The sequence below is a fragment of the Daldinia childiae genome (genome assembly GCF_008694065.1).
Source record: "Daldinia childiae strain JS-1345 chromosome Unknown Scaffold2, whole genome shotgun sequence".
Classification (NCBI taxonomy): Eukaryota; Fungi; Ascomycota; class Sordariomycetes; order Xylariales; family Hypoxylaceae; genus Daldinia; species Daldinia childiae.
Genome location: NW_022984643.1, coordinates 222,729 through 248,976, shown reverse-complemented (window position 1 = coordinate 248,976; position 26,248 = coordinate 222,729). Strand labels below are relative to the sequence as shown.

The window sequence follows — 26,248 nt, the reverse complement described above, 5'->3', positions numbered from 1 at the left end:
CCCGATCATAAAATAGAGGAACCACTTAAAGAGAATATTGAATTGCAGCAGAACGTTCTCGGCGCCCTGAGGGAATGGGCTTTCAAATGGAAGGGGAAGGAAGCTATTAGTGACCTTCATATGAAAGACGAGGCTTTCTCGATTCCTGATGAATACTGCCCCATCAAAGATGAATCGGATGATGATGACGAGGAAGATGGCGACGTGATGGATATAGACGATGAGGAATCCGAAAGCGAAGATTCTGATAGGTACCCTTTTTATTGATGCTGATGAAGGTAGCATCATTAGCAAAGCCTAGCCTCCCTACCATCCGCCACAGCAACATCCCCTGAAAATTCGACGGTGGTCGATTGATTGACTCCTACTAGCTCAGAGCTCTCGATCTAGCTCGATACTGCGTTGCGTTGAAATACCAGATAGGAGGGTCAACATCTACAGGCATCTGGCACACCAGACCTACTACATCTGCGATGATTTCCTCACATTTGACATGAACCATCGGGATTCAATGCTTGCTCTACTACACTCGTAATGCTTTACGGATGATATGATGCGATGGATTTCTCATTCTACAATGCATATGTCTTTATATAAACTAAATAGCAAATAAATCGCGTGGATTATGATTCAGCCTGGTTTCTCATAAATATCTCATACACTATAATGAATTTAAAGCGTAATAGGGGCTTATTGACTAAAATAGCCGTAGCGCAAAGCAACACTATAAGAAGCTCTTTAAGGAGATGATAGAGTGGAATATTGAATAAATATTTTAATACTGCATATTATAATCGTATAAATTTAAATAAATCATATTGCCTAAAAAGCAGATGACATCCCCCACCTTACGTATCTACCACGTAGATTCTTAGCAAAGCCTAACCTCACGAGGTATATCCATACCTCTCCACAGGTGGGACTACCTTATATTCCGGAGGGTTAAGTTTAAACATAATCTCATGTGCCATGTTTCTCAAAAATGCCGGGCTGGCGTTACCGCAGCTTTCGTGAAGCCGTACGATACCATCGTCGAGCTGCCGACACAATGTTGTAAAATAAGCAAGGGCAGCTACTAGAAGTATGGTGTGAACCCACAAACCCTTTCCACTCCAGAGCTTTACGTCCTCCCCCGTGTACCGCGGTTTCATGGGCTGGGAGTACCGCCACCCTGCGTATATCCACAAGAACCATATCATCACCCACGCGAACGCGGCTATCCAACTGGAGCTAGCGGCGACAGACGCGGCTAGGATGAACAGCGACACGGCGAAGGTGGTCAGGTAGCACGACAACGCGACGATGTTGTCGTAGTGGTGGGGGTCTATGAGCCTGCATAGCGTTACGCTCCAGGGCTCGGGGTTACGACGGGTTTCGGTGCTGGTAAGGGAGCGGAAGAGGGTAATAAAGACGGACTGCCGAATTACGAAAAATACGAAGCTGGCGAACACGCAGATGCTGACATAGAACAAGGTATGGAAGACGAAGGAGAGGAACGAGGCGTGGGGCTCAGGTAGCTCTAGTAGACGTAGTATTGCGATGACGTCGGCTACGGCATCGTCGATAAGACCCCGGGGGTTGGGAGAGGGGTCTCCGCCGTATGGCCAATCCGCAACCATTGGTAATATTATTTTAGGGTTAGGGAGTAATGTGTAAGTTAGTGGATGGGTAAACGGTGAGATTTGCAGAAACGAAATCCTGTTAGTTTCAGAAGACTTGGTTCACACGTCGAGTAGCTGTCTCGTTTGTTATCAGCGGAGAAGACCCCGGGTCTAGATATAGGCAAGTGATAAATGACAAGTTGTCTGGATCAGCTTTGTATCTCGAACTATGCTTTTTTCTACCTCTTGTCCAGACAGAACAATCTATATTGTTTACACAAAGAGATCATCTCAATGAGCATGATACGTGAGGTAAGAATCCTTTCAAGGTAAGGGGGTTTTATGATATAATCCTCGAACAATAGACATTCAAAGAGGACCAGTCGCTCCCCTAACTAGACTACCAGCTCTTAGCTTTAGCAAAACCATTACTATCCAAAGAAAAGGCCACCATCCGTTTATCATGTCCGGTGTTTGAGACCAACGCTCAGTATCTCCACAATCAGCGTAAAGCCGGGATTATACACCCAATCCAGCCACCCGAGACTAATCAGCCCATGATCCATCAATGTGCGCAGCTCAGGACACCCTACTACCACTCCGAGAAGCACAAGAAAGGCAATTGTAAGATATCCTTGGTAGACAACACTGAGGCACACTACCCCGTACCAGACGTAGAAAAACCAGAAGACGGTGCTAGGGGCTGGATAGTTGCTCATGGCCTCGGGATCGATGGAGTCGAATCCTGCGGTTACCGCCCTCATGCCTAGTAACCCAAACACTAGCATCCAGATATTAAACCCCCAGCGCGCGGTGCGGAAGAGAAGTTGCGGGTATCGCGCTAGCCATACGGTGAAGACCGTCCACCAGGTGACTATAGAAGAGACAGTCAGTAGTTTGCACCTACGAATTAGGGAAAGTAAAGGAATATAAGAAATATATGGTATTCGGCTCTGTCTAAATTTGAGCGGACAATAGCTTAACCTTTAAGCAATAATAGATACTACCTCTAGAAAGTAACTAGCTAGAGAGGATACGAAGAGGCAAGGAACTCTTGATAATACATACTGGTGGCAGAAAGCAAGACAAAGTACAACATTTAGACTAATTCCATTTATTCCATCCCATGTATAACCATCAGATTGGGCAAGCACACGAATTATACTATAATCAAGGAGTCGTGAGGTGCTCCCAAGGCAGCGTGAAGATATCGAATGGTTCGCCCAGTCAACGGGGGGTTGGCTTCTAGCTGGGGTTAGGTATAACAATAGAAAACCCATCAACCATCTCCTTATGTGTTTTCGTGGTCTAAGCCGAAAGCAGTCTCGAGGATGGATAAAAAAAGACCTCAATGCGTATTATTTTCTTTTCCTTTATCTTTATGGTACTTGATCGTTCACATAGCCTTTGTCGACAAATCGCGTACCTCAAAGTAATCTATAGCTTAAACGCGGAGACAAAGAACGAACCATGACAATTGTAGTAGACACATCTCGACTTGCTTGTATGTACAGTATGTATGATTACCATCGTCGTTGTATAGACATACACCAAAATTCAGCTTATTCCCTGACGAACAAGCCAGCCATCCCCATCCCGGTACCCACACACATACTCACCACACCGACCTGTCCTCCGGTCCGTCCTAGGCCATGCAATAACGTAGCCGTCATCCTAGCTCCCGTAGCACCGAGCGGATGGCCTAGAGCAATAGCGCCTCCGTCGGGGTTAACCTTGCCCTGTACCCAAGCTTCCTGTAAACCAAGCTCTCTCAAGCAGTATACAGACTGGCTAGCAAAAGCCTCGTTGATCTCCCACCGATCCACATCCTCTGACTTGATATCGAGCTGGCCTAGAAGCTTCGGGATAGCTAGCGCGGGGCCGATACCCATTTCATCCGGGGCGCAACCGACCGTAGTAGCAGCTACGAACTTCCCCATGATACTCGACGTTAGCCCGAGCTCTGTTGCGGTGCTCCGCCTCATCACAAGCGAAGCAGCCGCGCCGTCACTGACTTGGCTCGAATTACCCGCCGTGCTTGTTCCAGATTCTCCAAGTACAGGTTTGAGTTTAGCGAGACCCTCGAGCGTTACCCCCGGCCTTATGCCATCATCTTTTGTTACCGTGATCTGTTTCGGCTCTCCAATCTCTTTTCCTTGTTTATCAGTTTCTTGGAACACGGTAGGAACAGGCACGATCTCCTGGTCGAATAAGCCCTCAGCCTGAGCCTTCGCCGCTCGCCGCTGGGACTCAAAGGCAAACTCGTCTTGCTCCTCTCGAGAAACCTTGTACCTCTTCGCAACGTTCTCGCTAGTAGTGAGCATAGGCATAATGCAATCGCGCGCATCTTTAACGGGGCTCTCAGCTAATACGGGCCACCTATCTACAGGTATGGCCTTACTGGCATAATTCCTCGTCATACTTTCCATGCCCGCGGCTATGCCTACACTAATCATACCGACACGGATCTGAGCGGAGATAGTAGTCAGACCCTGCAGACTGCTGCTGCACGCGCGGTTGACAGTGTACAGGGATGTAGTGTTAGGGAATCCAACATGATTCATAGCCATGCGGGAAGCCTTGCTGCCGCCGAGTTCGGAGAGGACGACGCCGACGGCAACATCTTCTATCTTATTTGGCGGGAGGTTCGGGTTAACGTCAAGCGTGGCGCGTAGTACGACGGAGAGTAGCTCTTCAGGGTAGGCATTCTTTAGTTGACCGCGACCCGAACGACAAATAGGAGTGCGTAACGAGGAGAGGATAACAGTGTCGGAAGGTGATTTAGCTAGTACAGCAGAGAGTCCTCTAGGAAGTGTCATATTTATTACATAGATGTCGGAATCCAATGTCAAAAACTTGCTATATACAATATATACACAATGTATATAAAGGAGGTAAATAATCTAGTATGAGAAATACCTAACATATACAGAGAATTAAGAAGAAAGAAAATACAACTAAACGATAGCTCCCCTTAAGCAGGAACGGGGGAAAATAGAGTCGTAAAAGACGGCAAAGGACCGTTGATTGTCCAAGAAGTAATAATCAAACTGCCGGTTGCCGGTTCCGCAGGTGGGGTCTATTGCCTCTTAGCCAGGAGCTGCTAGGTACCTAACCTTACCAGGTAGACAGTATGAACTAGAGCTTGTTAACATGGTTAATATGGTTAACATGATGCCGGGATTAGGGGTACAGGAACACTTTCATCAATAGCTTCACGGGTATAAAAAAGATGAAACTACAGGTAAATGGTGTTTCAATTCTGTATTTAACGTATTTATTGGTATGACATGACTAATAAACATCCATTGTCGTGAACCCATCATGTCAAATTGCCCATTGCCTAATTGCTTGTTGCATAAGGCGCTTTAGTAAACAGTTCAAGAATCTTCATTACGACGATTCAAGACTCTTTCGTATAAGTGCGCTTAGAGCCCAGAATCAAATAGACTTAAGCGCCCTTATAATAAAACCGGGTATAGTACAGACCTCATTCATTCTCGTTATCGTCAGAGCTCAAAGCATGAATGATAATCCCAATCTAGCCTTGCCGTTGCCCAACCATAAGCAACCGTTACCATTCTCATCTGCCAAAACCCCTCCCAGAAACTCTTCAAACAGCCTATCAAACAAACACTTTTCAAGCTGCTTGGCCGTAGCGAATCCCTAGCCCAACACGGCCATTGGCCTCCGTGTTCCCTCCGTATCTCATCTTCTTAGGACTCACGGCGTTTTCTCGGCGGCCCTCGTTACCCTCCGTGCTGGCGTTAAACTTTCGCTTCTCTGCTGCGAGCCCAGCCTTATTGAGACCCGCGAACAACTTCGATTGTAGTTTAGCAGATTTCTCTGCTGGTGCCGGCGTACCATCGCGCGATCCAACCGAGCTAGCAACCTCAAAACTCTCCCGCGGATCACGGCGTAGCATCTCGGATGCTGCTTGGCTGGCTTGGCTCTCAAACACCTCTTCCTCCTCTCTCCGCCGGGACGCTCGTGAACCTTGCGACATGTATGACTGAGTAGCCGCTGCTACTGATTCTAAGGCTGCGCGGGCGAGCTCCTCATTGTCATCGGCGGATATAGTACTTTCTCGACTTTGACGCCCTCTTTTCTGAACCGGTGTCTCCAAACCATACCGACCAGTGCCGTACCGGTTTGGGGGTTCAGTTTGCGGTACTAGATCAACAGAAGGTAGTAAACCCGAGTACTCTCCGCGGGGGCGGGCAATTGGCGTAGTAGGTAGAGACGATAGCGACTGGACTCCGCGAGTGTGCCTTGGAGGCACTCGTAGTGTAGGCCGACCAGTTGCTGTTGGGGTAGATGGTGCACTGTTATCATGACTTAAAGCCTGGAGGAGAGCAGCAAACCCAGCCTGATTTGTATCATTGTCCTGGCGGACATCTCGATGGACAGCTTTGGACGTCTGCCGTGGTGTGGCTCGGTATTGTTGAGGTGAAGCAGCTGCGGGAGTCTTCGGTGTTAAGGCGCCGTGAAATACTCCACCGGGACTGCAGAGCATATGGAAGTGTTCCCTGTTTTCACGAATGCGATTGAGAAGCATGTCACGCTCGTCAATCAAGCTGTCGCGTTCCTCGCTCTGCTGTTGAATAATCTTGGTAGCAGATTTGATGCGTTTCTGAAGAGCCTCGTTCTCCTTTACGACAATTTCATACTGAGCTTGAAGTTCTCGATATTTGACTTGAGTTGAATCGGTAGCCGCATCTAGCTCTCGTCGAGCTTGACGGGAGTTCTCAGTCATACGTAGTACCTCGACTTCCCGTCTCGTCATGTCATGTTCTACTGCCGCTCTCTTTGCATCCTCGTCAGCCTGCATGCTGAGAAGGTTATATTGTAATTTGTGATGGGCTGTCTCCATCTTCAACCTCGCATTTTCGGCGAGACATGTCTGAACCAAAGTACGGAGCTCGTCGGTCGAGGCGTCTGCGATTTGATCCGAATTTGGAACAACATAGCCCGATACAGAACTCCCATCTCGTGCAAGTGTCCGGAGTGCCGTCGCAGGAGGAGAGAATATGTTAGCTCTCTGTGAGCTAACATAACCCAGAGGCATGTTGGAAGCCCCGTTCACCGTAGGAACCTGAGACGAGGGAGGTGGGGTCAATGATGAGGGAATAATCTGGGAAGATGGGTTACGGTCTTCCATTACCTCGGTCTTGAACAAAGTAGATGGGTCAAAAGGCGAGTTCGGACCTTCAGTGGAAGGAATGGATTGTTGTGATGAAGAATGGACGATACCCGTGATATCAGGAGGGGTGGAAGGAATGTGGTCATAATCCATCTCTACAACGCCGTTCGGGTGCAAGTCGTTCGTTTGAGTATCAGCCGACATGATGGTATTCGATATTGGAGTATTGCAGAGGATTGATGAGGACGATAGGGTAATTGAATCCTTCTGTTTAGATGAAGTCGGTGTAAGACTGAGTTGGACACGAAGTAGTAGAGGCGTCTAAGTTGGAAGGCGATAGTAGTAAGAGAGGGGGAGGTGATCTAATTCGGAAAACGCAACATGCTCTTTTGAACTGAATCAAAAGAGTTCGCGGACGGTCAGAAGAGGAAGGAGAGAAAAGTAATAAAATTATATCACTGCCACATCTGCCACATCAGAGTTGGTGGATGTTGGTGGATTGAAGAATGAAGCAAATGAATGAGGATGTTTTACGTGGAAGTGGAGAAGTATTGATGCGGGTTGAAGTGGATGGGAAAACTTCGTTTACTAACTGGAACTTACACAAGCAGGTCCTAGAAATCCTGAAGGCTGGCAGGGCCCACCTTCACTGAAAGTTAAAGGCTGAAAGCGCTATGCGCTAAATGCTACCTAACCCTGCTGACCCTAGCGACCCTAGCGACCCTAGCTAACCCTTGCTTCTTTCTCTGTTGAGCAAGTACATACCAAGGTGGTCAAAGCACTGATAGCTACATCTATACATGTACCTAGTGTACCTAATGCTAGAGCTTCTCTTAGCCTTAATTGTGAAGTGCAACACATTCCTAAGAATTAGATAAATTTTATTACATAGATTTTATTACATATAGCCCTTGACTCTATTTGACTTCTACTTTTATATACATAACTAGGTAGGGTATAGGTAGTATATACTAACACTATTTATTCATACATTATTACTACTTAGGTATAAAACGTACGGACGGAAATGGATACCTCTTTTCATCACCTTTTATCACCTTTTCCTCCCTTTTCTGAAAACACCAACTACCCATTCTCAAACCTATAATTCAACCTAACTCCCCTAGGACTTCACACGAGCCCAAATTGGTATCTCTATCGCTATACGATAACGTCCACAAATGACCCCCAAGACGCCCAGTCCAAAAATCCGCGCAGGTTTATATAACGGCACCAATGTATTAGTTATTAGTCAACATCGTTCAAAGCATCGTCTTCGCCTTCACCAGATTTCGCTCTCCACTCGGCCATTTCGGCCACGGGAACACGGCCCCTGAGCCACCGGAGCGTTGCATCAGTTCCACGATCAAGAACATTCCATCGCGGGACCCTAAAACGATTTCCCGTCACATCCAGCCTCTCTAGGCCTCCGGTGCCTCCTAACAGTCCAATGCGTGGATTCAGATGCGCAATTTCGTTATTGCTAGCATCCACCACTTTCATTCCCTTGATTGCCTCGGGATCGAGGTCTTCTAGGCGGTTGTTGGATATATGTAGGATAGTAAGGCTCGGGAAGAATTCTCGTAGAACCGAGAGTTTTACTATTCTATTGAAGGAGACATCCGCTTTTTGTAGGTTCGGCGCACATAGGTTTGTAGTAAGTGGCGTAAGACTAGTGATAAAATTTGATGCTAAAGAGAGCTCTCGAAGAGCAGTAAGGTCGATTGGTTCCGTCAACCAACTCTCACCCGTGAGCTGGTTATCTGCTAACGAAAGAGACGTAATTGTATCGGTAAAAAACGATAACGAATTAGGGAACTGGGTAAAAGTATTGTGCTGGAGTTGTACATCACGTATAGTATGAACTACAGCGATCTTAGAGCAGACAACCGGGTGCAACGAAGATGATTGTGTGTTTGAACGATCAAGAATACCTCCAGGTTTGATAGGCCATGTCTGGCTGCTCAAAGTATGAGACCGCGAGCGAGCTGGAGATTGAGGCGCTGAGGTTGGTGGAGTGGCAAAGTCGTCAGGGTCTGACCTCCCTCCCTCCTCGTTGTCGCCATTAGCCAGAGCATTCGATTTTGTATCATTAGTATAAGGTGGGACAAGTGAAAATCCATTTCCGAATTGCTCGATCCCACCTATTTCGGCCTGAGGTAAAGGCTCCAACCTCGCCGCCAATGTATCTTTCAATTCTTCGGTTGTTAGTGATGTGAACTTCTTGTCCTTGAGAGGGTTTCCGGTAATTCGCAACATGATGAGACTCTCCATTCGAGCCACTTCGGGAGGTATAACCTTAATATCATTGCTAGTAAAGTCAACATGACGCACATTCTCAAGGCTCGTAAGACCCTTTGGGAAAGCTGTAATACTGTTCTCATCCGCATTGAGCGTGAGGAGACTAGTCCACGAGCTCATATCGGGAAGCGATGAGATACGATTTATAGACACCGTAAATTGATGCAGAGACGGCAAGTTCAGAGGCTGATCGTCATGTGTTATCATTTTTATTTGATTAGCCGTCACGTCGAGGATTTGAAGTTGCGGAAAGCCCTCTACACCGGGGCCGATGAGCGTCCCGGAGAGCTTATTCTTGCGAACCAATAGTTCAGTGAGGGGGAGCTTTGAGAGGCTTTCAAATGGCAAAGCCTCGAAGGCGTTCTCGTTTAGATTTAGCATACGAAGGCGCACCATCTTGTCGACACTATCCGGAAGAGAAGAAATATTATTTCCGTGAAGATCAAGAATTTCAAGGTTCTGCAAATTGGCCAAATAATCACCTTCCATGCGACCATACAAAAGGTTATTGCCGAGCTTTAGGTCTCGAACGTTAGTTAGCTGTGAGATTATTTCGAGACAATTGTTGGTGAGCTTATTAGATGCCTACAAAATAGTGAGCATTAGTTGCGTTTGTGGGAAAGGAGGAACCCACCAGGTTCAAAGACGTTAGCAACTGAAGACGTCTTAGGCCCATAGGCAAAGCTATTAACATATTTCCATGTAAATCCAATGACTCTAAACCCCCAAATAAATGTCCTTCACTGTTTTCTTCATCTGCGAAGTCACTGGGGTCGGTGTCTGGGAAGATTGCATCATCAATCGTCTCTAGCTCGTTGTCGGCAGCCACAAATCTAGTTAGATCTACGCTCTCTGCCCAAGAACTACCAGGACGACCCACGGAGTCTAAATCGTACATTTTCAAGACTTCTGTTGGGATCTCTTTGAGACCCATAGCTGCAATATTAAGCCTTCCTGTTGTCCTAGCAGTATCAATTCGCGATTGCATAACTTTGCGGTTTGCGCTCTCAAATTGACGTTGACCGAAAGGGTCATCAGACAGGCCGAAATCAAATGTAGTATCCGTAGGGATAACGGGTGCTTCCTCAGCCTCGGGAACATTTATTACCGACACTTGTCGACTCGCAGCACGCTTCGCTGCTTTGGCCTTGGCAATCTGATCTCGCAATGCGGCAGACGACTTTCGAGCAGTGGACGTGGGTGCTTCCTCAATAGAGTCCACCGTCAGTGCCGTAGAAGCAGTAGAAGCACTTGATAAGTTGCGACCATCCCCAGATGTGCTAGATGATTTGGCGGAAGCAAGAGAGGCTTTGCGGGCAGGGCTCGGGGGTGCAGGAGATGCTGGTTTGTCTAGAGATGGAAGAGATGGTTTCCTATACAAATTGTTCATCGAAGCCCTCGATTTCAGAGGACGAGCAGCGACCGTTTTAGAGCTGTTCTTGGAGACTGAAGCCTCGAGGCGTTTATCCAGACTCGGCACTGGAGGGCTTATTGAAGCTGATAATGATGATCGAGGAGGAACTTTACTCAAGCTAGACCGCGGGCGCGAGTTTAGGGTTAAAGGAGTCTTGCTGATAGGGGTCTTCGAGTTTATAGAAGATACTCTTTTTGTTGGAGTTCCTAAGGTAGTTGATAGTGGTGGTTTGAAGGTATTAGTAGAAGCCCGAAAATTAGAATATAAGCCCTCATTTTGCCCTAAGCTAGAGCCTGGCCGACTAAGTGATCTAACCGACCGTATAGTCGAGCCGTCTGATTGATAACTTGAGCCCGGCCTTGATTTTGAGCTAACGCTACCTTTAGATTGCGGTCTTAGAGGCGCTTCTCCCTCGAAGAAATTACTACCTCGCCGTTTGAAAGCCGGGGAAGAAGGTAACTGTGAAAGAGTCTCAATTGTCCTCTCGGCGAGCGACGGACGAGATTTTCTAGATTGTGGTGACAATAAGGCGTCGAAAGTAAGACCCTCGTCGGTAGACCTTGGTAAAGGCGATAGAGAGTCAACGGCAATATCGTCATCGTCTTCTTCTAGAGATAAGGTCCCTCCCGTAGACGTCGTAGGCGAGGGCTGTCTAAGTATACCCGACGGCTGTCGTCTAGGTACCGAGGGTTTCTTGAAAGGCTCGCCACGAGTATCCCGACTATCCTGCGAAGCAGCTTGTTTAGGACCAAGCGACATGCTCCGGTTCCTAGTATTGACATCTCGGCGGTTCGTCTGCGAGTTGACAGGAGGGGCTTGTGATCTCTGAGTCTTGCGTACAGTCGAGGTAGCCCTGAGCTGTTCTTTAGAGGGTGTCGCTCGTAACCGAGGATTTCGGGCATTAGGGGCGGCTACAGGTTGGGTTGAGCGCCCTCGCGTCGGTTCAGGAGGCTGTCGACTCTGGATAACAGGCTTCGTAGAAATAGCGGTAGTATTAGTTGCTATATTAGACCGAGGCAAAGGTAGACGTGATGTTGGTCTTGGAAGGGCACTAATTCTACTACTACTACCACTACCGGCGGGACCGAGGGGACGTTTCTCATCCATTTTAACCACCGAGTTCGGGTTCGAGTCCGAGTCAAAATATGGAACGCATTAGACAGACTCCTATATCGAGGATGAGCAAACGACAACAAGTCGTAGGCCGTAAACAAAGACGGCGCAAGAATAGTACTATGGCCGTGGCAATTCGTAAAAATAAAAATAAAAATGGAAAGGAGAAAAAAGAATAGCTACCAAAAAAAAACAAAAAGCCCCAAGTCAATATTAGATTCCGGGTTATTACGTATGAACCTTGTTCAGTTTACTAGACAGGGTTGATTAAAGTAACAACAAGTAACAACCAATAGATAACAAGAAACTAATAAGCAGAGCAACCTCGATCGTAATCTTGTCTACGAGCTGTTTCTTGGTAAAAGAGTCAATGCACTATTAACATTAATTTATGTACATTATTTCTAAGTGGTTTAGGCGTTCAGTCCATTACAAAGGCGGGCAAGTTAGGGGACGTCCGTTAGCTTGGGTAACCGCATCTAACAATATAAGGTTTAGTATACATACCTCAATCGTCAATTGCTATGTACCTATACATACATTGATACAACATGTAGGATGTAGCTAACATAACGCGTTCACGACGTGATGGATGAGTAAAAGCCGGGTATGTAAATGCAGGGATAATAAGCTAGTGGGCTGGTGGGGTAGGTTATACCCCAGTAAAATCATGTCCCAATGACTTACTTCATGTCCCAATGCCGCTAGGTCCACACGCACTGCGTAAAACTTTATCATAGCCCTTGCAGCTTGCAGCTTGCAGAGAATGTATGTACATATCTAAAGGAATTAAAGATAAAACTCCAAACTCCATCAAGTAGCACAGTTCCGACATCCGATCAAAAAAGAAAAGAAAAGAACAAATCCACAAATCAAGGTCAAGGTCCAATAATAAACCATTCGCATGTTCCACCACTTATAACCCAACCCATTTTACGCGCAAACGCTAAAGAGTCTCAGCCTTTCGATATAATCAATAAATCAATGTCTTACGAATATTTGCAGAATATTAGTGTTCCTGCATATGATAATATAGAACCCCTATAAATTTAAGGGGTGAAGACCGAGAATGATGACGGTGATGGAACCGTGAAGAGAGATGCTATTGGATGGAATGTGAAAAGATATATGCATGTAACACTAACATGTCCAACTTCAATCCGATGTAGTATCTTCATATGCATGTGCCATCCTTATTCTCTGTCTTACCATCCTTTACACACTTATACATTGGTGCCGTGAAGGCTGTGAACCATCGGTAAAGAGCCTTAAGCAAACAAGAAACAAGGTAATGTGAAACAATTGAAAGTATGAGGAAATGAAGACTGGAAAGGAAAACTTCCATATCATTAAAAACACTAGCTAACCTAACCCAGGTATAACATCCAACCCTAGGTAGTTAAACAAATATTAATCTCTCAAGTATCCCGGAAAAGGGGTTATGTATTAGGTGATAGCACTTACATCCATCAACCGGTTCATCAACTGTCCGCTGAATGGCACATTTATTAGCAACGTCGAAGGATTGAGTCACTAATGTAGTGCAATTGGCAGCAAAACAGTCATTTGAGTCCATGGCTCTCTGCAATGCGTCGTCTTTCCAACCAAACACGTAATCACCATGCTGACTATGGCCAGTTCTAGATTAAAGTCAACAGTCAGACTGTACCAAATAAGCCGAAAAGAGTTGAAGGTTACTCACGGATCTCCAGTGCTTAAGAAGAAAGGTTGAGAACCATCCTCGGGCCAGTCGTCTATACTATTGAACTCGCGTGTATCCCAAACAACTTCCAACATGACTTGAGGGATCTTGACCGGATGCGTAGACGGACACGTGTACGCGCTACCCGTTGGAAAGGTTACATGATCCTTATGGTTGGGTGTATCTAGATTTTCCCCATCCCAGCAACTAACAGCACTTGATTAGAGAGAACATGATATATACGCAAAGTCGGTACTCGTTTATACTCACGTTGGAAAATGAATGTTAGACCGAATACCTCCAGGACAAGGCGTCGATGGAAATCCAGGGGTGTCCAGAACCGGGTCTGCACATGGTGCCGCATTGTCGCCTTCGAAGTTTGCGCCCGTGAAGCAACGATAACAGTTTCTCGGTGACTGTCCCTCTCCGCTTCGCAATGTGGCGTCTCCAACTAGCATACGAAAGCCGGGTTTGAATGCTGTCACTTTGCTTCGAAGGTCCTGTGGAAAGTAATAGACAGTCACACCACCAATCGACCCATCCAGAAATCGGTTAGGCATTTGAGGCACACGTTTGTATGTTCCATTTCGAGCCCGGAAAAACAGGTTCGCTGTCCAGTAGTTCGACAGGTCTTCGCTAAAGCTGCAAGTGGTGCAGCCGGCAAGCTTGGAAACATCGGTATTCTCTATGGTAGCTTTGAACGCATCCTACTCTCATTTCTTGTTATTAAATAGAAGACGTTTAGACTGTCAGTATACGTACCCCTCCAACGACCTGATAACTGGTTAGTATTGCTTTCCCCTGAGCTTGGTTTGGTATTTTATGATATGTACCTGATGAAGATGTGAACTTGGATTCGCTCCTGGCTCTACAAGTCTGCAATAGTTCTACTTAGAAACGACATAATATGATACGGAACGTACGATCCTTACGGGTCAAGTCGTTCAACAGTGATTTGGCTGCATCCGAAGCGCAAGATACCCGCACTCAAGGCATAAGGGGCGAGGAGCGCCAGGCCAGCGATTGACGTATAATACATTTCTGAATTTCAATCACGGGCGAGCATCAAATAGTAAAAGCCTAAGTGAGAACCAAGGAATGATTTGATACAGATCCCTTCTCATATATAACTCTCATGAAAATACCAAGCATGGTCAGGTAATGGTTAATATATCATTACTAAATAGCCTAACCTATAGGAAGGCGAACTCATAGACTCTCATAAGAACCCGCCTCTAGTTGAACTGCCGAGATATGGGAGAACTCCGCACTTGCCGTCAGCATGATAGGCAGTCCCTTTTACAGAACCAGCTCGTTATTATGTTGATAGAAGACCTACCAAATCCGTCCGGTATACTTATCTACTATACTTACGAGGTCTAATGCTTAACCTGCCAACATACCCAAATATATCAACATGAAAAAGCGACTAGAAAGACATCTGGGAAATAATGACTATACCTCCTTTTCCTGAATTTGACGACATGATTATAACCCATATGGTAAAGGGCTACCTTATCTGCCATAATATATGCATATGCAAAGAAGCTTATTTTAACATAGAAGGTCTATATTTGTTAGGTATACAACCTACACACGTTGTGGTTAACAAAAAAAGGGGGCATTTTTTGAGATAAAAATTAATGTATAAAGTGTAGTTATGATATTCTTAAGGTATAGTATACCGACCCCAAGGTAAATCACCGTAATAGTTGTAGTGCCGCCTACGAGGTAGAAGAAGAATAAAGCACATATTTAGCTTACACTATATGTGCTGTGGCTTTCATCGCGGTAATTCAATTTAAAGTACGCTTTAACATGCTATAATTTCTTGTCAATGAAGCCTCAGAAGATAGCAATCTAGGGAATGTTTAATAATAACATATTGAATAGGTACTGAACATCCAGGGTATCATGTATAAGGCAGACGCGTCCTCAAGCGTCAACTAGGTAAGTTATAGCATCTCTTACTCCCCCTTTTTGGGTTTCACTAAAGAAGAGTTTCACCTACTTGAACGAAGTATAGCTTTCCCTAAGGCGTGTAAATCAACTATCAGATGATCCTTCATTTGCTATAGGATTATACTATGGCTAGCTGATATACCGGGGGTGCTTTATGTTATAACCGCAAATATGTACGGTATGAATGAAGTATAAATAGTACCATAAAGTCGTCGCATAGTGATTGAAAATTCAATCTATTCAATACAAACATACCGGGAAACCCCTTTACTAAGATCAAATATTGCAAACATGCCCACCAAGAGCGAATATTCGGACCCTAATAGTCTGTGCTCTAACTTTACCTAATCTCCTCTAATTGGCGAGTGAGTGACGAAGTTTGCGACGCATCATTCTTAGAGATATTGGTCATCGTTATGTGATACGCAATGATTGTAACCAACCAACCGGCAAGTAGGCAATCAATTGCATCTCACAGGCTATTCCCAGTTCCTTTGTTTGGCGATCATCGGAGATCGTTTCCATTGAAGTTCTTTTTTTTATCAGTATTCGGATAAATATCCATGTTAGGATCGGTCGCCCAATAGGGCAGGAAAACAGGCTAAAGCATTTATATATAAAGTTAATCAATCTCGCTACTCTTACTGACAGGTAGTCTTTGAGGTATCATACCGCGTAATAGTTCTTTCAATATGTATTTCCCTTCAGTGATTCTTCTCGCCTTATCCTCGGGCGCCGCTGCGGCGGTTGCGCGCTTCGATATCCCGGTACCAGCCCGAGTCCGCGACGACCCCACGCCGACGGAATGCACAGCTTCGGCAATCACTACCGAAACTACTATCAATAGGGGAGGTGAAGGGATCTGGGTAATGGGTCCAAAAGCAACGAACATCAATGAGCTTTATACATTTAGACAGACGGACTGGCTTGATAATGACCACCAAAAGATACTTGACACCTGTGGTAGTATTTGTCTAGAAGGAAACAACACCGCTGAAGCAGGCACTTGGCTCCCGAGTGGAAAATATTTCCAAGGTGGATATGTGGTATGTATAAAGACGAGACATGTTACCCCTGGCCCTTCTTCAACCTACCTCTCTGTTCTTTCATGTATAGTTGCTAATAATTAGTAGTAAGTAGAAGATCCCTGTTCTCCCATCATCTGGCAAAGAACATTCAAACTCCTGTAAAGGTAGGATCGCGAAGCTAACACTAGATTTTCTCATGCATTAGCAACACGCCGGGAGGAAATAGCCCAGACCACCTCCTATGGCAGTGCTCCTGTTACGATCGTGCCGTGACACAAGATGATCTCGTTCCTGGAACGGGAACCTGGAACGGTGCCAACCCAGGAAGTGGAACCAGTAAGCGTACCCCTTTTGATAGTTTGGTGTTATATTCACTGCCTGTTTATTAATCTATGTTCAAACGCTTGCTAATTGTGACACGCAGTGATCAACCGAAAGTGCTGATTCGGCTGCTATGCAAACGGGACTCGTTTGAGGCAGACTAAGACGTATAGCCTTGAGTGGTCGTGAAATCGGGATATGCTAGTCGCTGCATAGTATGCGATGAGTTTATACGTACAGCAAAAAGGAGTTAATAAAAATATTCTCAGTCAGACCTTATTGAGTAAGAAAATTTCTTTATTTCGATCCATAAATAAATTTCAAGCAGAGGCATCAATGCCAGATGAATTACCTCTTGACTGCCTATTCAAGTGTTTTGATTAATGGGTCAATTAGTTGCCTTTTGGTTTAATTTCTCCTAATTTGAAAGAAGTACTTAATTCAGTCGTTGCGTTTGACTTTTTGGTTATTTTCTTCTCTTCACTCAGGGGCAGGTATCGATATCGGTAGAAACATGATGTCAAAAGGGTGGTTACAACTGAAGCAACAATGCTACTTTGGTGGCGTAACGTGTCCCTATCGGCTTACTGCCGTGTGACAGTGCAGGCTGCCATCCAACTGTAAATACCAACGATAGAAGAACACGCATTTGAATTGGAATTTCATAGCTTCACGTCAAAGCCAATATGGTATATTCCTTGATATTCTTCCTATTGTCGTTTTATATCATACAAACCATTTGGCCTATGGATTTATGTGCTGATGAGATTAAGCTATACATATAGCTCTGTAGGTAGTTAGCGACACAGTATTTCATAAAGTGAGCCTATCACATATCGCCTACATGAGCCATAAACGAGCCACTGAGGTTTGAATCATGCCGGTCAGGTTGATTAGGCCGTAATGTTGGTCTAAGGCAAACAATCAGAAGCCTTTTACTTATCTAGATCGCGGTAACGTACTTGAAAGTGTTCGATATTATCGGGGCAAATGCAAATGCAAGTTCCCTTCAATAGCAGCAGACATCCGTAGCTCATTGAGTTGTTGGAGACCAAACTGCCTGTTGTATGCTTAATCTGCCATCTGAACATAACGGCTATCTTTGCTTCGTTACTCGTATTGCTATATCTTCTTGGATAGTCTGTAAACTGTCCGCATCAACTTATCGCCAGAATGGTACTCGCTTTCAACGCGGAGACTCTTAATGGGCTCTGCTCTAAGGATCAGCTTGAGCTGCTGGATTCCATCGACCATCTACGTCTTCAAGGGATTGATCATTACATATCCCTGCCCCAGATAATCGTCTGTGGTGATCAGTCCTCGGGCAAGAGTTCCGTATTAGAAGCTATTTCGGGGGTTCCCTTCCCAGTCAAGAGCAACCTCTGTACATGCTTCCCTACAGAGCTTGTTCTTCGACGAGCAGCCGACACTGGAGTAACTGTTTCTATTATCCCCGATAATCCTCCCAAGTTCCTAAAACAGAATGGTGCCCATAATAAGTTCCATGAGGAACTTGCAGGCTTCGAAGGGTTCCCGGATCTGGTTGAAGAGGCAAAAGCGCGCATGGGAATCTCGGCTTCGGGGAAGACATTTTCTAAAGATCGGCTTAGGGTTGAAATTACAGGTCCTGATCGTCCTCATCTCACGATCATCGACATGCCGGGCCTCATTCACTCGGGGATGAAATCGCAGAGCCCAGCTGATGTCAAATTGGTTCGTCAAGTAGTTAAGAACTATATGAAACAATCCAGAAGTATTATTCTAGCAGTTGTCTCTGCTAAGAATGATATTGCGAACCAAGTAATATTGAATCTGGCTCAAGAGGTCGACAGAACAGGTAGTCGTACCATAGGAGTCATCACGAAGCCGGACACTTTAGTGCCTGGTTCTCCTAGCGAGTCTCACTATGTCTCACTTGTTAAGAACGACGAAGTAAATTTTGACCTCGGTTGGCATGTACTCAAGAATCTTGACTCGGAAACACAAAAAGGGTCTTCTCTTCTGAGCCAACGCAATGCTGAAGAGATACGGTTCTTTTCTAAAGGAGTTTGGAAGGATCTCCCTTCGTCGATGTTGGGGATCAATGAGCTTAGAAAGAAGCTTAGCAATGTTTTACTTCGTCAAATTGCTCTTGAGCTACCAAGTCTGATCCATGAGATTCAACTGAAGCTAGAGGACTCACGCGACCAGCTTGAGGAACTTGGAGAACCTCGACGTACTCTTGACGAACAAAGGCTTCGACTTTTACAGATTAGCCAGGACTTCCAATCAATCGTTGAACGTTCCATCAGTGGGACATATAATGACACGTTCTTCGAAGACGCCGAGACATCTCGAGGATATCTTCAACGGATCCGCGCGGTGGCACAGAACTTGAACAGAGAATTCGCGGAGGAGCTTACCAAACGCGGCCACAAACGCGAGATTTCAGATAAGAAGACTTCGAGTCCCGAGGGTCCCGAGTATATCACTAAGGATGGGCTTCTCAACCATATTCAGACTGTAATGCAAAGAACCCGCGGTCGGGAGCTCCCTGGAATCTTCAGCCCCATGGTCGTGGCCGACCTATTCCACCAGCAATCATCTCCGTGGGAACAAATCGCACAGAACCACGTTATGAAGTCTTGGAGGGCCGTAGAGACATTCATCGAGCATGTCGTGATTTACGTTGCAGATATACCTATTGGCAAGTCTCTACTTGATCAAGTATGCCAGCCGGCTCTTGATGACCTTCTCGCTCAAGCCAAAACCAAGACTACCGAGCTGCTTAATTCGCATCGACGCGTGCACCCAATCACTTACAATCGAGAGTACGCGGAGACCATCCAGAGGGTCGGTCAATCTCAAAGAGATGAATTTTCGCGAATCATACAAGAATTCTTCGGGTTATCGTCTCTTGGGTCGACGTATCTAAATCAACGGTCTTACAACTTCAATACGCTTCTTGATAGGCTAGTTAAGACTACGGAACTCGATATCGAACGTCTCGCAGCTTCCGAAGCTCTCGATCGCATGAATGCTTATTACAATGTAAGTGCTCCCTTTTAGGCTCTTGTGACATGTAATTGGTTGCTAACAGGTACGGTTCTTCAACCTAGATTGCTATGAAGCGTTTTGTCGACAGCATTGCTACCGAAGTCATCGAGGAGAAACTTCTCGCAGCTCTTTCGAATATCCTCTCTCCTGTAGCAGTCTTCAACATGTCACCCGAACTGGTAGAACGCATCGCTGGGGAGTCACGGGAAAGCCGCGCGATGCGAGATGAACTTACCAAGAAGATTGACGTCCTTCAGAAAGGATCGGAAACTTGCAAGCGTTTTGTTGATTCAAAACTAAGCAGCGGTAGGTTACATCTACCTTTGAGCTAGACAGATAGAGAACTGATTTCTGAAACTTCGACATGTAGCTGACCCGCCTCCCCGCTCGGAAAAGATTGAGACTCAAGATGATCTCGAGTCGGGTGACGAGTTTCCGGATGTTCAAACCCTAAGCGCCGAGGAAACATTCGATGAAGATTGAGTAAGACATGGGAAGTGATTGGATGAGAACATACGAGACGAAGCTATAACTTGGATCCATCTCAATGTTCTTTGTAAAAATACCCAAGCATTCACCCACGAATACAGATACCGAGTAGCTTGAATTAGCCCGTGATAACTTTACGTATCTGTTAAATGTAATTATTAAGTAGCTATCTGCTAAATCATTACATGTCTTATATCCATTCGCTCGCTGTTTAGCTGAGCCTTCTCAATGTAATCCCCAAAGCTATGCAAGCCCTCCACTCTAGTGGTATTGCCAATATATGATGAGTTCAACCCATACTCTGTCTGTATTCTGTATATCAATCTCGGTGTAAATTGACTCGCAACTAGTTATGCCCCTTATGATGCCCATTTTTAGTGTCGCCATATTCAACCGAATGCAAATAATGCGTCGAAAAACCCCTCAAAGACGTCTGGATATTAAAAACAGTAAAAAAAGGGAATTTCGAAAATCTCGAAAAAAAAAAAATGAAAATAAAATCAAAGTGGGTATACAACGCCTCAACCATGCGGATGCAATAACGTGATCCTCAAACTCGTCGTCTGTCGTCGCATGAGTTCATTCGTCGTTAAATTATCGGCCCAGGAGCCAGCCCATTTTCTTGCCGCCGTTTTCTCCTTTCTCTCCAGTCTCGTCGCAGTCGAGCTCGAGCCGGTACCGCCGGACGCTGCCGGTGTCGTCGTCAAATCCAACTCGTCGATTCGCCTTAGGCACGAAGCAATCCGGGACGATGTGCTTCATGATCCAGCCTTTGACACCTCGACTCGCAGCATCAATGGCAGCATATTCCAGACGCCTAGTATGATCGCTAGTCCAATAGTGGGTCGTTTGCGGGGGAGGAGGATACGCCAGCTCGGTGTCGTGCGCATCTTCTTCCTCGTCTAGACCTCCGGAAAGTGATTCCGGGGGTGGAAAATAATAGTATGTAGTCTGTTGCTGTGGTAATTGAACGGAGTGTGAAGGTTGTTCGCTTAGATGTTTTAAGTGTGAGGTTGATGTGGATTTTGCAGCACGGCGCACTGAAGGCCGTGTTCGCGGTCGAGTCTGAGAGGAACTTGTAGACATGGTAGAATTGCGCCGTTGAGCAGACCGAGACTCAATGGACCTAGACCGGGGAGATATAGACTCGTAACCGGAATCATGGCGAATTATAGGCTTGAATTCAGGTCTATCATCTTTGCGCGAAAACATCTTATTATCAGTTGTAGATGCGGCGGGTGTTTCGTATAGTTCGATGTTGTGGAAGCTATGATATGTAGTATCGACACTGGTAGTCGACTGAGACCTGTGAAGGTCTGCTGGCAATGGTGTGAGCCGTGACATCTTGGCTGGGATAACTATTCTCTTGATACATTGAAAATATGTTACCCCAAATAGAGTAGCGAGGTTTATAGAATATTGAATATTAAGTAAGAAATATGAATGATCAGTCACGGGAGTGTGTAGATGGGCTCCTCTTTAAAGAAGAGACGCATTAGTTTCTTTTTCTTCTTCTAATGTATTACCGCGGTGAGACGGCGACTCAGAACGGATAATTAGGGAGCTAGAATAAAGTTGCGGTCTGAGTTCAAATCACTCCTAAATGGAGTGATGGGTAAGAACTCAATCTGCAGAAAACGGTGAAGATGGGGGGTTGGTGGATATAGACGAATATTTCCGCGTATGCGGACCCATAAGCGCTTTCGTTCCGAAGTTGATTGTGGTTCTTCTTAGCCCTGTAACTCAGGAGTAGTCTTGTAAGACACAAATATTGAGTTATTCAAAAATGGTAACCGAATATAAAAAAAATAGGGCAATGTGTGCCAGGAATATACACGGTATGAAAATAGATAGAGTATGGTAATGACTTTAGACGACAAGCAACCTTGTATTTGCCCCTCTTAGCCCTGCAGAGCTAAGACTGGTTTATTGAATGTTTATCGTCTCAATTTGTTGGGTGAAGAAGCGGTCTGGAGTCGCTTGACTTTTTTAGGGAACCAGAGACAATTATCGTGACCGGAACGACCCCGCCAGTGCGCGCGCCAAAAAGACCCCACGTCTTTTCACTATTGTTGGTTTAGTTTAGGTACGGGTCCGTTCGAGAGTGGAATATGGGGAGCGGCGTCTCAGGGGCTTGGCGGCGTGTAATTCTTCAAGAAGAGTCCAAGAAAACCAGGAGCCCGGAACCGTTGCGGGACAGAGATTCATGTGGATAGATAACGGGGAAGGTATCTACTTGTTTAAGGCAGTAAAGAGACAAGTAAGACGAAGGACTGGCTGAATTTTGACGATAGTGGGCGGTTCTGTGCTGTATGCCTCATGGATATCCGAGTATGACGGCCGTAGCCCTTGCATCAACGTGCATGCAGGGAACGGCAAAACGGGATGACCCTAGTCTTGTAAGATTGGCGATGGTGGTTCGTCGATGGGTTAGAATCCGATGTCGCTGACGATGCTAATAAAATAACCCCAAACCTCGACTGCATTAGTGAACAAGCAGGCTCCGCTTCACAGTGGAGAGTAGCAGAAACCCCCGTCCTATGATGAGTACATATATTCCGTATGAGAGAGGAGGTTAATGAAAAGGAGTTGTGACTTATAAGTGAGCTCCTTTCGCTCGGGCATCTATTAATATAAATTGTCGAGTCTTGAGGCCCGTCGCCATTTTCTTGAAGCTTGTGAATGTCCGGACTTTCACATGCTTTGCTCCAAGCTTTCCTGCTACACCAATCTGTATAGATGAGAAGACCGGGGGTAGCGTGGCTCTTGATCCCGGGCGTCACAAGGGTGGCTTGGGTACATATGTAGTTTATCATGAGCTGTATTTGGCAACATCACCTGGCGCAACCTTTACCAATGGTCTCTTGTGCATGTCACTCAGCTATGTTGAAATAGCCAATAATGGCGCGTCGCGTACCTGTCGATGAAACCTCGTCAGAAGGCTATTAATCCTTCTCATGGGTTTGATGCAAGCCCCCCTACGCCCACTTAGGCACGCTTGCTTGCTTCTAGACCTCCCGAGGGGTTCTTCCAATAATATCCTGTTTAGATGTTGAACCTCGGGCATTAAGTTTTGCATGAAGATGAGACGTGATATCAAATATCCAATGAGGTTTCACGTTCGACGACGTCGGAAAGAGACGTCCGTCTTATGAAATGTTCAATAGTTATAATGAGAATCTACCCAGTAAGCTGATGTCGCTAACCTCGCTGTGTTAAATTCTCTACTGACCACCAGGTATGGGGCTGTCAAAGAAATAAGAAACCTTTTAGTGGCAATGTATAGATCATTAAGCCTCGCCATCTGTCAACCTCGCCACTTTGCGTGACATGTCTTAAAATAAGATCTATGTAGTAGTGCAGATAACCTCATATTATACCGTACCTGTCCGGTAAAATTAGCGGAGAAAACAAGGGAAATGCTTGCACCTCTTGGACATTCCAAGTTTTATAAGCATGGGTAAACGTCGGGTTCTCTCAAGAGAAATATGTCCAACCAAGTTTAGTCCGTGCGTCCAGGGTCCTTTTGACGATATCTTCGAATTCACTGACTGCATTGCGAAAGGTATATTGATTACCTCTTATAGACCATACACGTAAGTAGCAACCAAAGGCAAGTATCAAACAGCTTTAAATTATCATCCCCCACTCATTTATTGGCTAGCATCCACCATTACTTTGGAGATAGTTGGTTTTCTTCCCCTATCTATATTACATATAGACTTCTATCACTGCTAAGTGTTCAAACATACCCATTTGAGCGATTTCCGAGTGATTTCCAATTTTCTATCTCGCATAAATTGTCTCGCCTAAAAATCCGTGATGGGGTTACTATATAAGTCAGTAACAATATAGTTCCCATCAAGTGGCCATAGTCCGCCGTTAAGCCCCAAGCGACCCATCTACGGTATCGTACTCAGGACTGCCTCTTTACTGAGAGTTACATCGCCAAGAATAACATCAAAATCATGACTTAGATTATGGGTTAAGGAGGATAGCGGTATGCCCTCGATAATTGTTTCGCGGGTATTTAACGTATCTAGCCCATCTCATAGATGTTTTGCTCTCGATGGCGGGAAAGACGGCGGTTAAAACTATATAACCAAGGGGAGATAACTCTAACGAGCTGGTTCAAAGCAGCTCTCCCCGGAGAAAGAAGTTACGTTATAACTACCCTAGTTGGCTTTGTAAATAGGCCCTCGGGGGAGAACAGACATAGTTAGTTTACTTATGCGACAAAATACAAAGGAAAATTGCTACCTTATTAACACTTTATATATAGTATCCGTATAATCACATATAAGGCGAAACGTGAAATATTCCCCCGAATAAAAAAAGATGTCAGTGTTTTCCCCAAGACGATAAAGCCAATAGGCGTTGAATTCGCTATTCGCGGCTCTGGGATGCAACCGCTTCCGGGCTCTGTGAACATCCAAGGAGGCGTTACCCTTGGTTTTAGACGTCTCACCGGCATTAGTATTAAGAACGACTTTGTACAAATCAGCGCAGGTGAGCGCTGGAGTAAAATATACAAAAAAACTAGATGCCTTTAGGCTCTCTGTAACTGTTAGCCGCTCAGCGATAGGAGGTATCGGTGGAGTGGCATTTTAGGCGTTGTCCTTCCAGTCCTTCAATTCTACTGCATTTCTAATGTCTTCAAGGCGGCCTGTCCTTCTTCTCTACTCGTGAAGTACTCATTTGTGACAGTGTCCTCAGCATCGAAATTGTTCTAGCCTCGGGTGAGATTGTCAATGCCAATACCTCCTTGTGGCGTACTCTAAAAGGATCGAGAAATAATCTCGGGATTTTGACTCATTTCGATATGCGAACATTCAAACAAGGACTGATATGGAGAGGTACTATGTATTTTCTGTTTTCCTTCAAACCTTCCAAATCAGCTTGAATCTCCGGTTCGGGAACCCCATGAGCCAAACGCAAGCAAAGAACCACACCTAATGCTGAACATCGGCTATTCATCTTTGATGGGTAGCAGTATCATGTAATTAAATCAGCCCTATTATACCTACCTAGGCAGCCGAAATTCCACCTGAGCTTGATTCATTTACCAAAGTTCAACCGCACATTGATGCTCTCAATATAATGCGTCTCCACAGTGTGAAAGATGCCGCTGCTCTGAACGCCGCATCTGAGGTCTATACGGCTGAGCTTCAACCCCCGAAGGGCCCTGAAGGGAGTTTAAAACGTGTCTCTATCTTTAAATCTACAACCGCACCCAGTTTCGTTGATGGAACAGTCAACTGTACACAGAGGCAATTTCCTGGGTCTTGATGCCGCTGAAGGCCCACTCGTCCCGGTACTTCTTTCCTATTGGAATAACAAGGAAGATGATAATGCAATAATATGGATGAAGAAGGGTACGCTCGATACGATCAAAGCAGACGCGACTGAGCGGGGACAACTAGTTCCATCCGTCTACATGAATTGCGCCTTCAGTCACCAGGATCTTTTAGGTTATAGCTTGGAGAATCGGACCAAATTGCTAGAAGTCTGCAGGAGATATGACTCTAATGGTCTGTTCCAAAAGGCTTACCTTAGTGACTTCAACCCATTGTTGTAAGTCGCGGCATTTGACACATCAATGTTACGTGGGATGTAGGAAGATAGCCAGAGCACCGAGAGAAATGAGGTAGCTTAGAGAGCAGTCCTGGGTGACACATACTGCAGCAACATAGTGAGTCCTCTTGTAGCTCCTATAAGAGCAACTAACCTCTCTGGACTACTACCAACCTACGTCGCTGTAGGATCTGGTAACCTATTCTGATATGACTGCGTATGGTGCGCCAGTAGATTATAGCAGGTCCGTGGCTATATAATGTTTCTCGTACGGGAAAGGAATTTTCATACGTTTAACGTATTACCTACCATAGGCCTATCTATCACGATATAGAGCAAGAAGCATAGAAACAATTTCGCTGTTCAGCGAGGAATTATAAGGTAGCTATTGGAGTATGTAAGTCTACTAACTGAAAGAACTGTTCTAGATGTCCTATCTAGAGTCCTAACACTATCGAAATTGTCAGCTAAGAACATCATCCCGGTAAGGGTTGTGCACAACCTTGGTACAATCGCGCGATGTGCCGCATTAATATCAAAGAGATAGTACCACGCCTCTCTGCT

General features: G+C 45.4%; 6 protein-coding genes across 6 annotated transcripts; 1 reads left to right on the top strand and 5 right to left on the bottom strand.

Annotated features, from left to right (window-relative positions):
* Window positions 1–887: 887 nt before the first annotated feature.
* Window positions 888–1,619, bottom strand: GL218_01009 (uncharacterized protein; the record flags this gene model as incomplete). The annotated part of the gene is made up of 1 exon (XM_033577455.1): window positions 888–1,619. The coding sequence occupies one exon, from the start codon at window positions 1,617–1,619 to the stop codon at window positions 888–890; it is 732 nt and encodes a 243-aa protein (XP_033439124.1).
* Window positions 1,620–3,163: 1,544 nt separating this feature from the next.
* On the bottom strand, window positions 3,164–4,420 carry GL218_01008 (3-ketoacyl-CoA thiolase 1, peroxisomal; the record flags this gene model as incomplete). Its single annotated transcript, XM_033577454.1, has 1 exon — window positions 3,164–4,420. The coding sequence occupies one exon, from the start codon at window positions 4,418–4,420 to the stop codon at window positions 3,164–3,166; it is 1,257 nt and encodes a 418-aa protein (XP_033439125.1).
* Window positions 4,421–5,241: 821 nt separating this feature from the next.
* Window positions 5,242–6,948, bottom strand: GL218_01007 (putative fad-dependent oxidoreductase-like enzyme protein; the record flags this gene model as incomplete). The annotated part of the gene is made up of 1 exon (XM_033577453.1): window positions 5,242–6,948. The coding sequence occupies one exon, from the start codon at window positions 6,946–6,948 to the stop codon at window positions 5,242–5,244; it is 1,707 nt and encodes a 568-aa protein (XP_033439130.1).
* A 1,044-nt stretch (window positions 6,949–7,992) lies between these two features.
* GL218_01006 (Leucine-rich repeat-containing protein 40) lies at window positions 7,993–14,313 on the bottom strand (the record flags this gene model as incomplete). The annotated part of the gene is made up of 7 exons (XM_033577452.1): window positions 7,993–9,630; window positions 9,680–10,524; window positions 13,037–13,212; window positions 13,275–13,481; window positions 13,545–13,981; window positions 14,037–14,142; window positions 14,207–14,313. The coding sequence occupies 7 exons, from the start codon at window positions 14,311–14,313 to the stop codon at window positions 7,993–7,995; spliced, it is 3,516 nt and encodes a 1,171-aa protein (XP_033439131.1).
* A 3,445-nt stretch (window positions 14,314–17,758) lies between these two features.
* On the top strand, window positions 17,759–20,104 carry GL218_01005 (Interferon-induced GTP-binding protein Mx1; the record flags this gene model as incomplete). The annotated part of the gene is made up of 3 exons (XM_033577451.1): window positions 17,759–19,615; window positions 19,684–19,927; window positions 19,992–20,104. 3 exons carry the CDS (start codon window positions 17,759–17,761, stop codon window positions 20,102–20,104), a joined length of 2,214 nt encoding a protein of 737 aa, XP_033439132.1.
* A 600-nt stretch (window positions 20,105–20,704) lies between these two features.
* Window positions 20,705–21,454, bottom strand: GL218_01004 (uncharacterized protein; the record flags this gene model as incomplete). Its single annotated transcript, XM_033577450.1, has 1 exon — window positions 20,705–21,454. The coding sequence occupies one exon, from the start codon at window positions 21,452–21,454 to the stop codon at window positions 20,705–20,707; it is 750 nt and encodes a 249-aa protein (XP_033439133.1).
* Window positions 21,455–26,248: the final 4,794 nt, after the last annotated feature.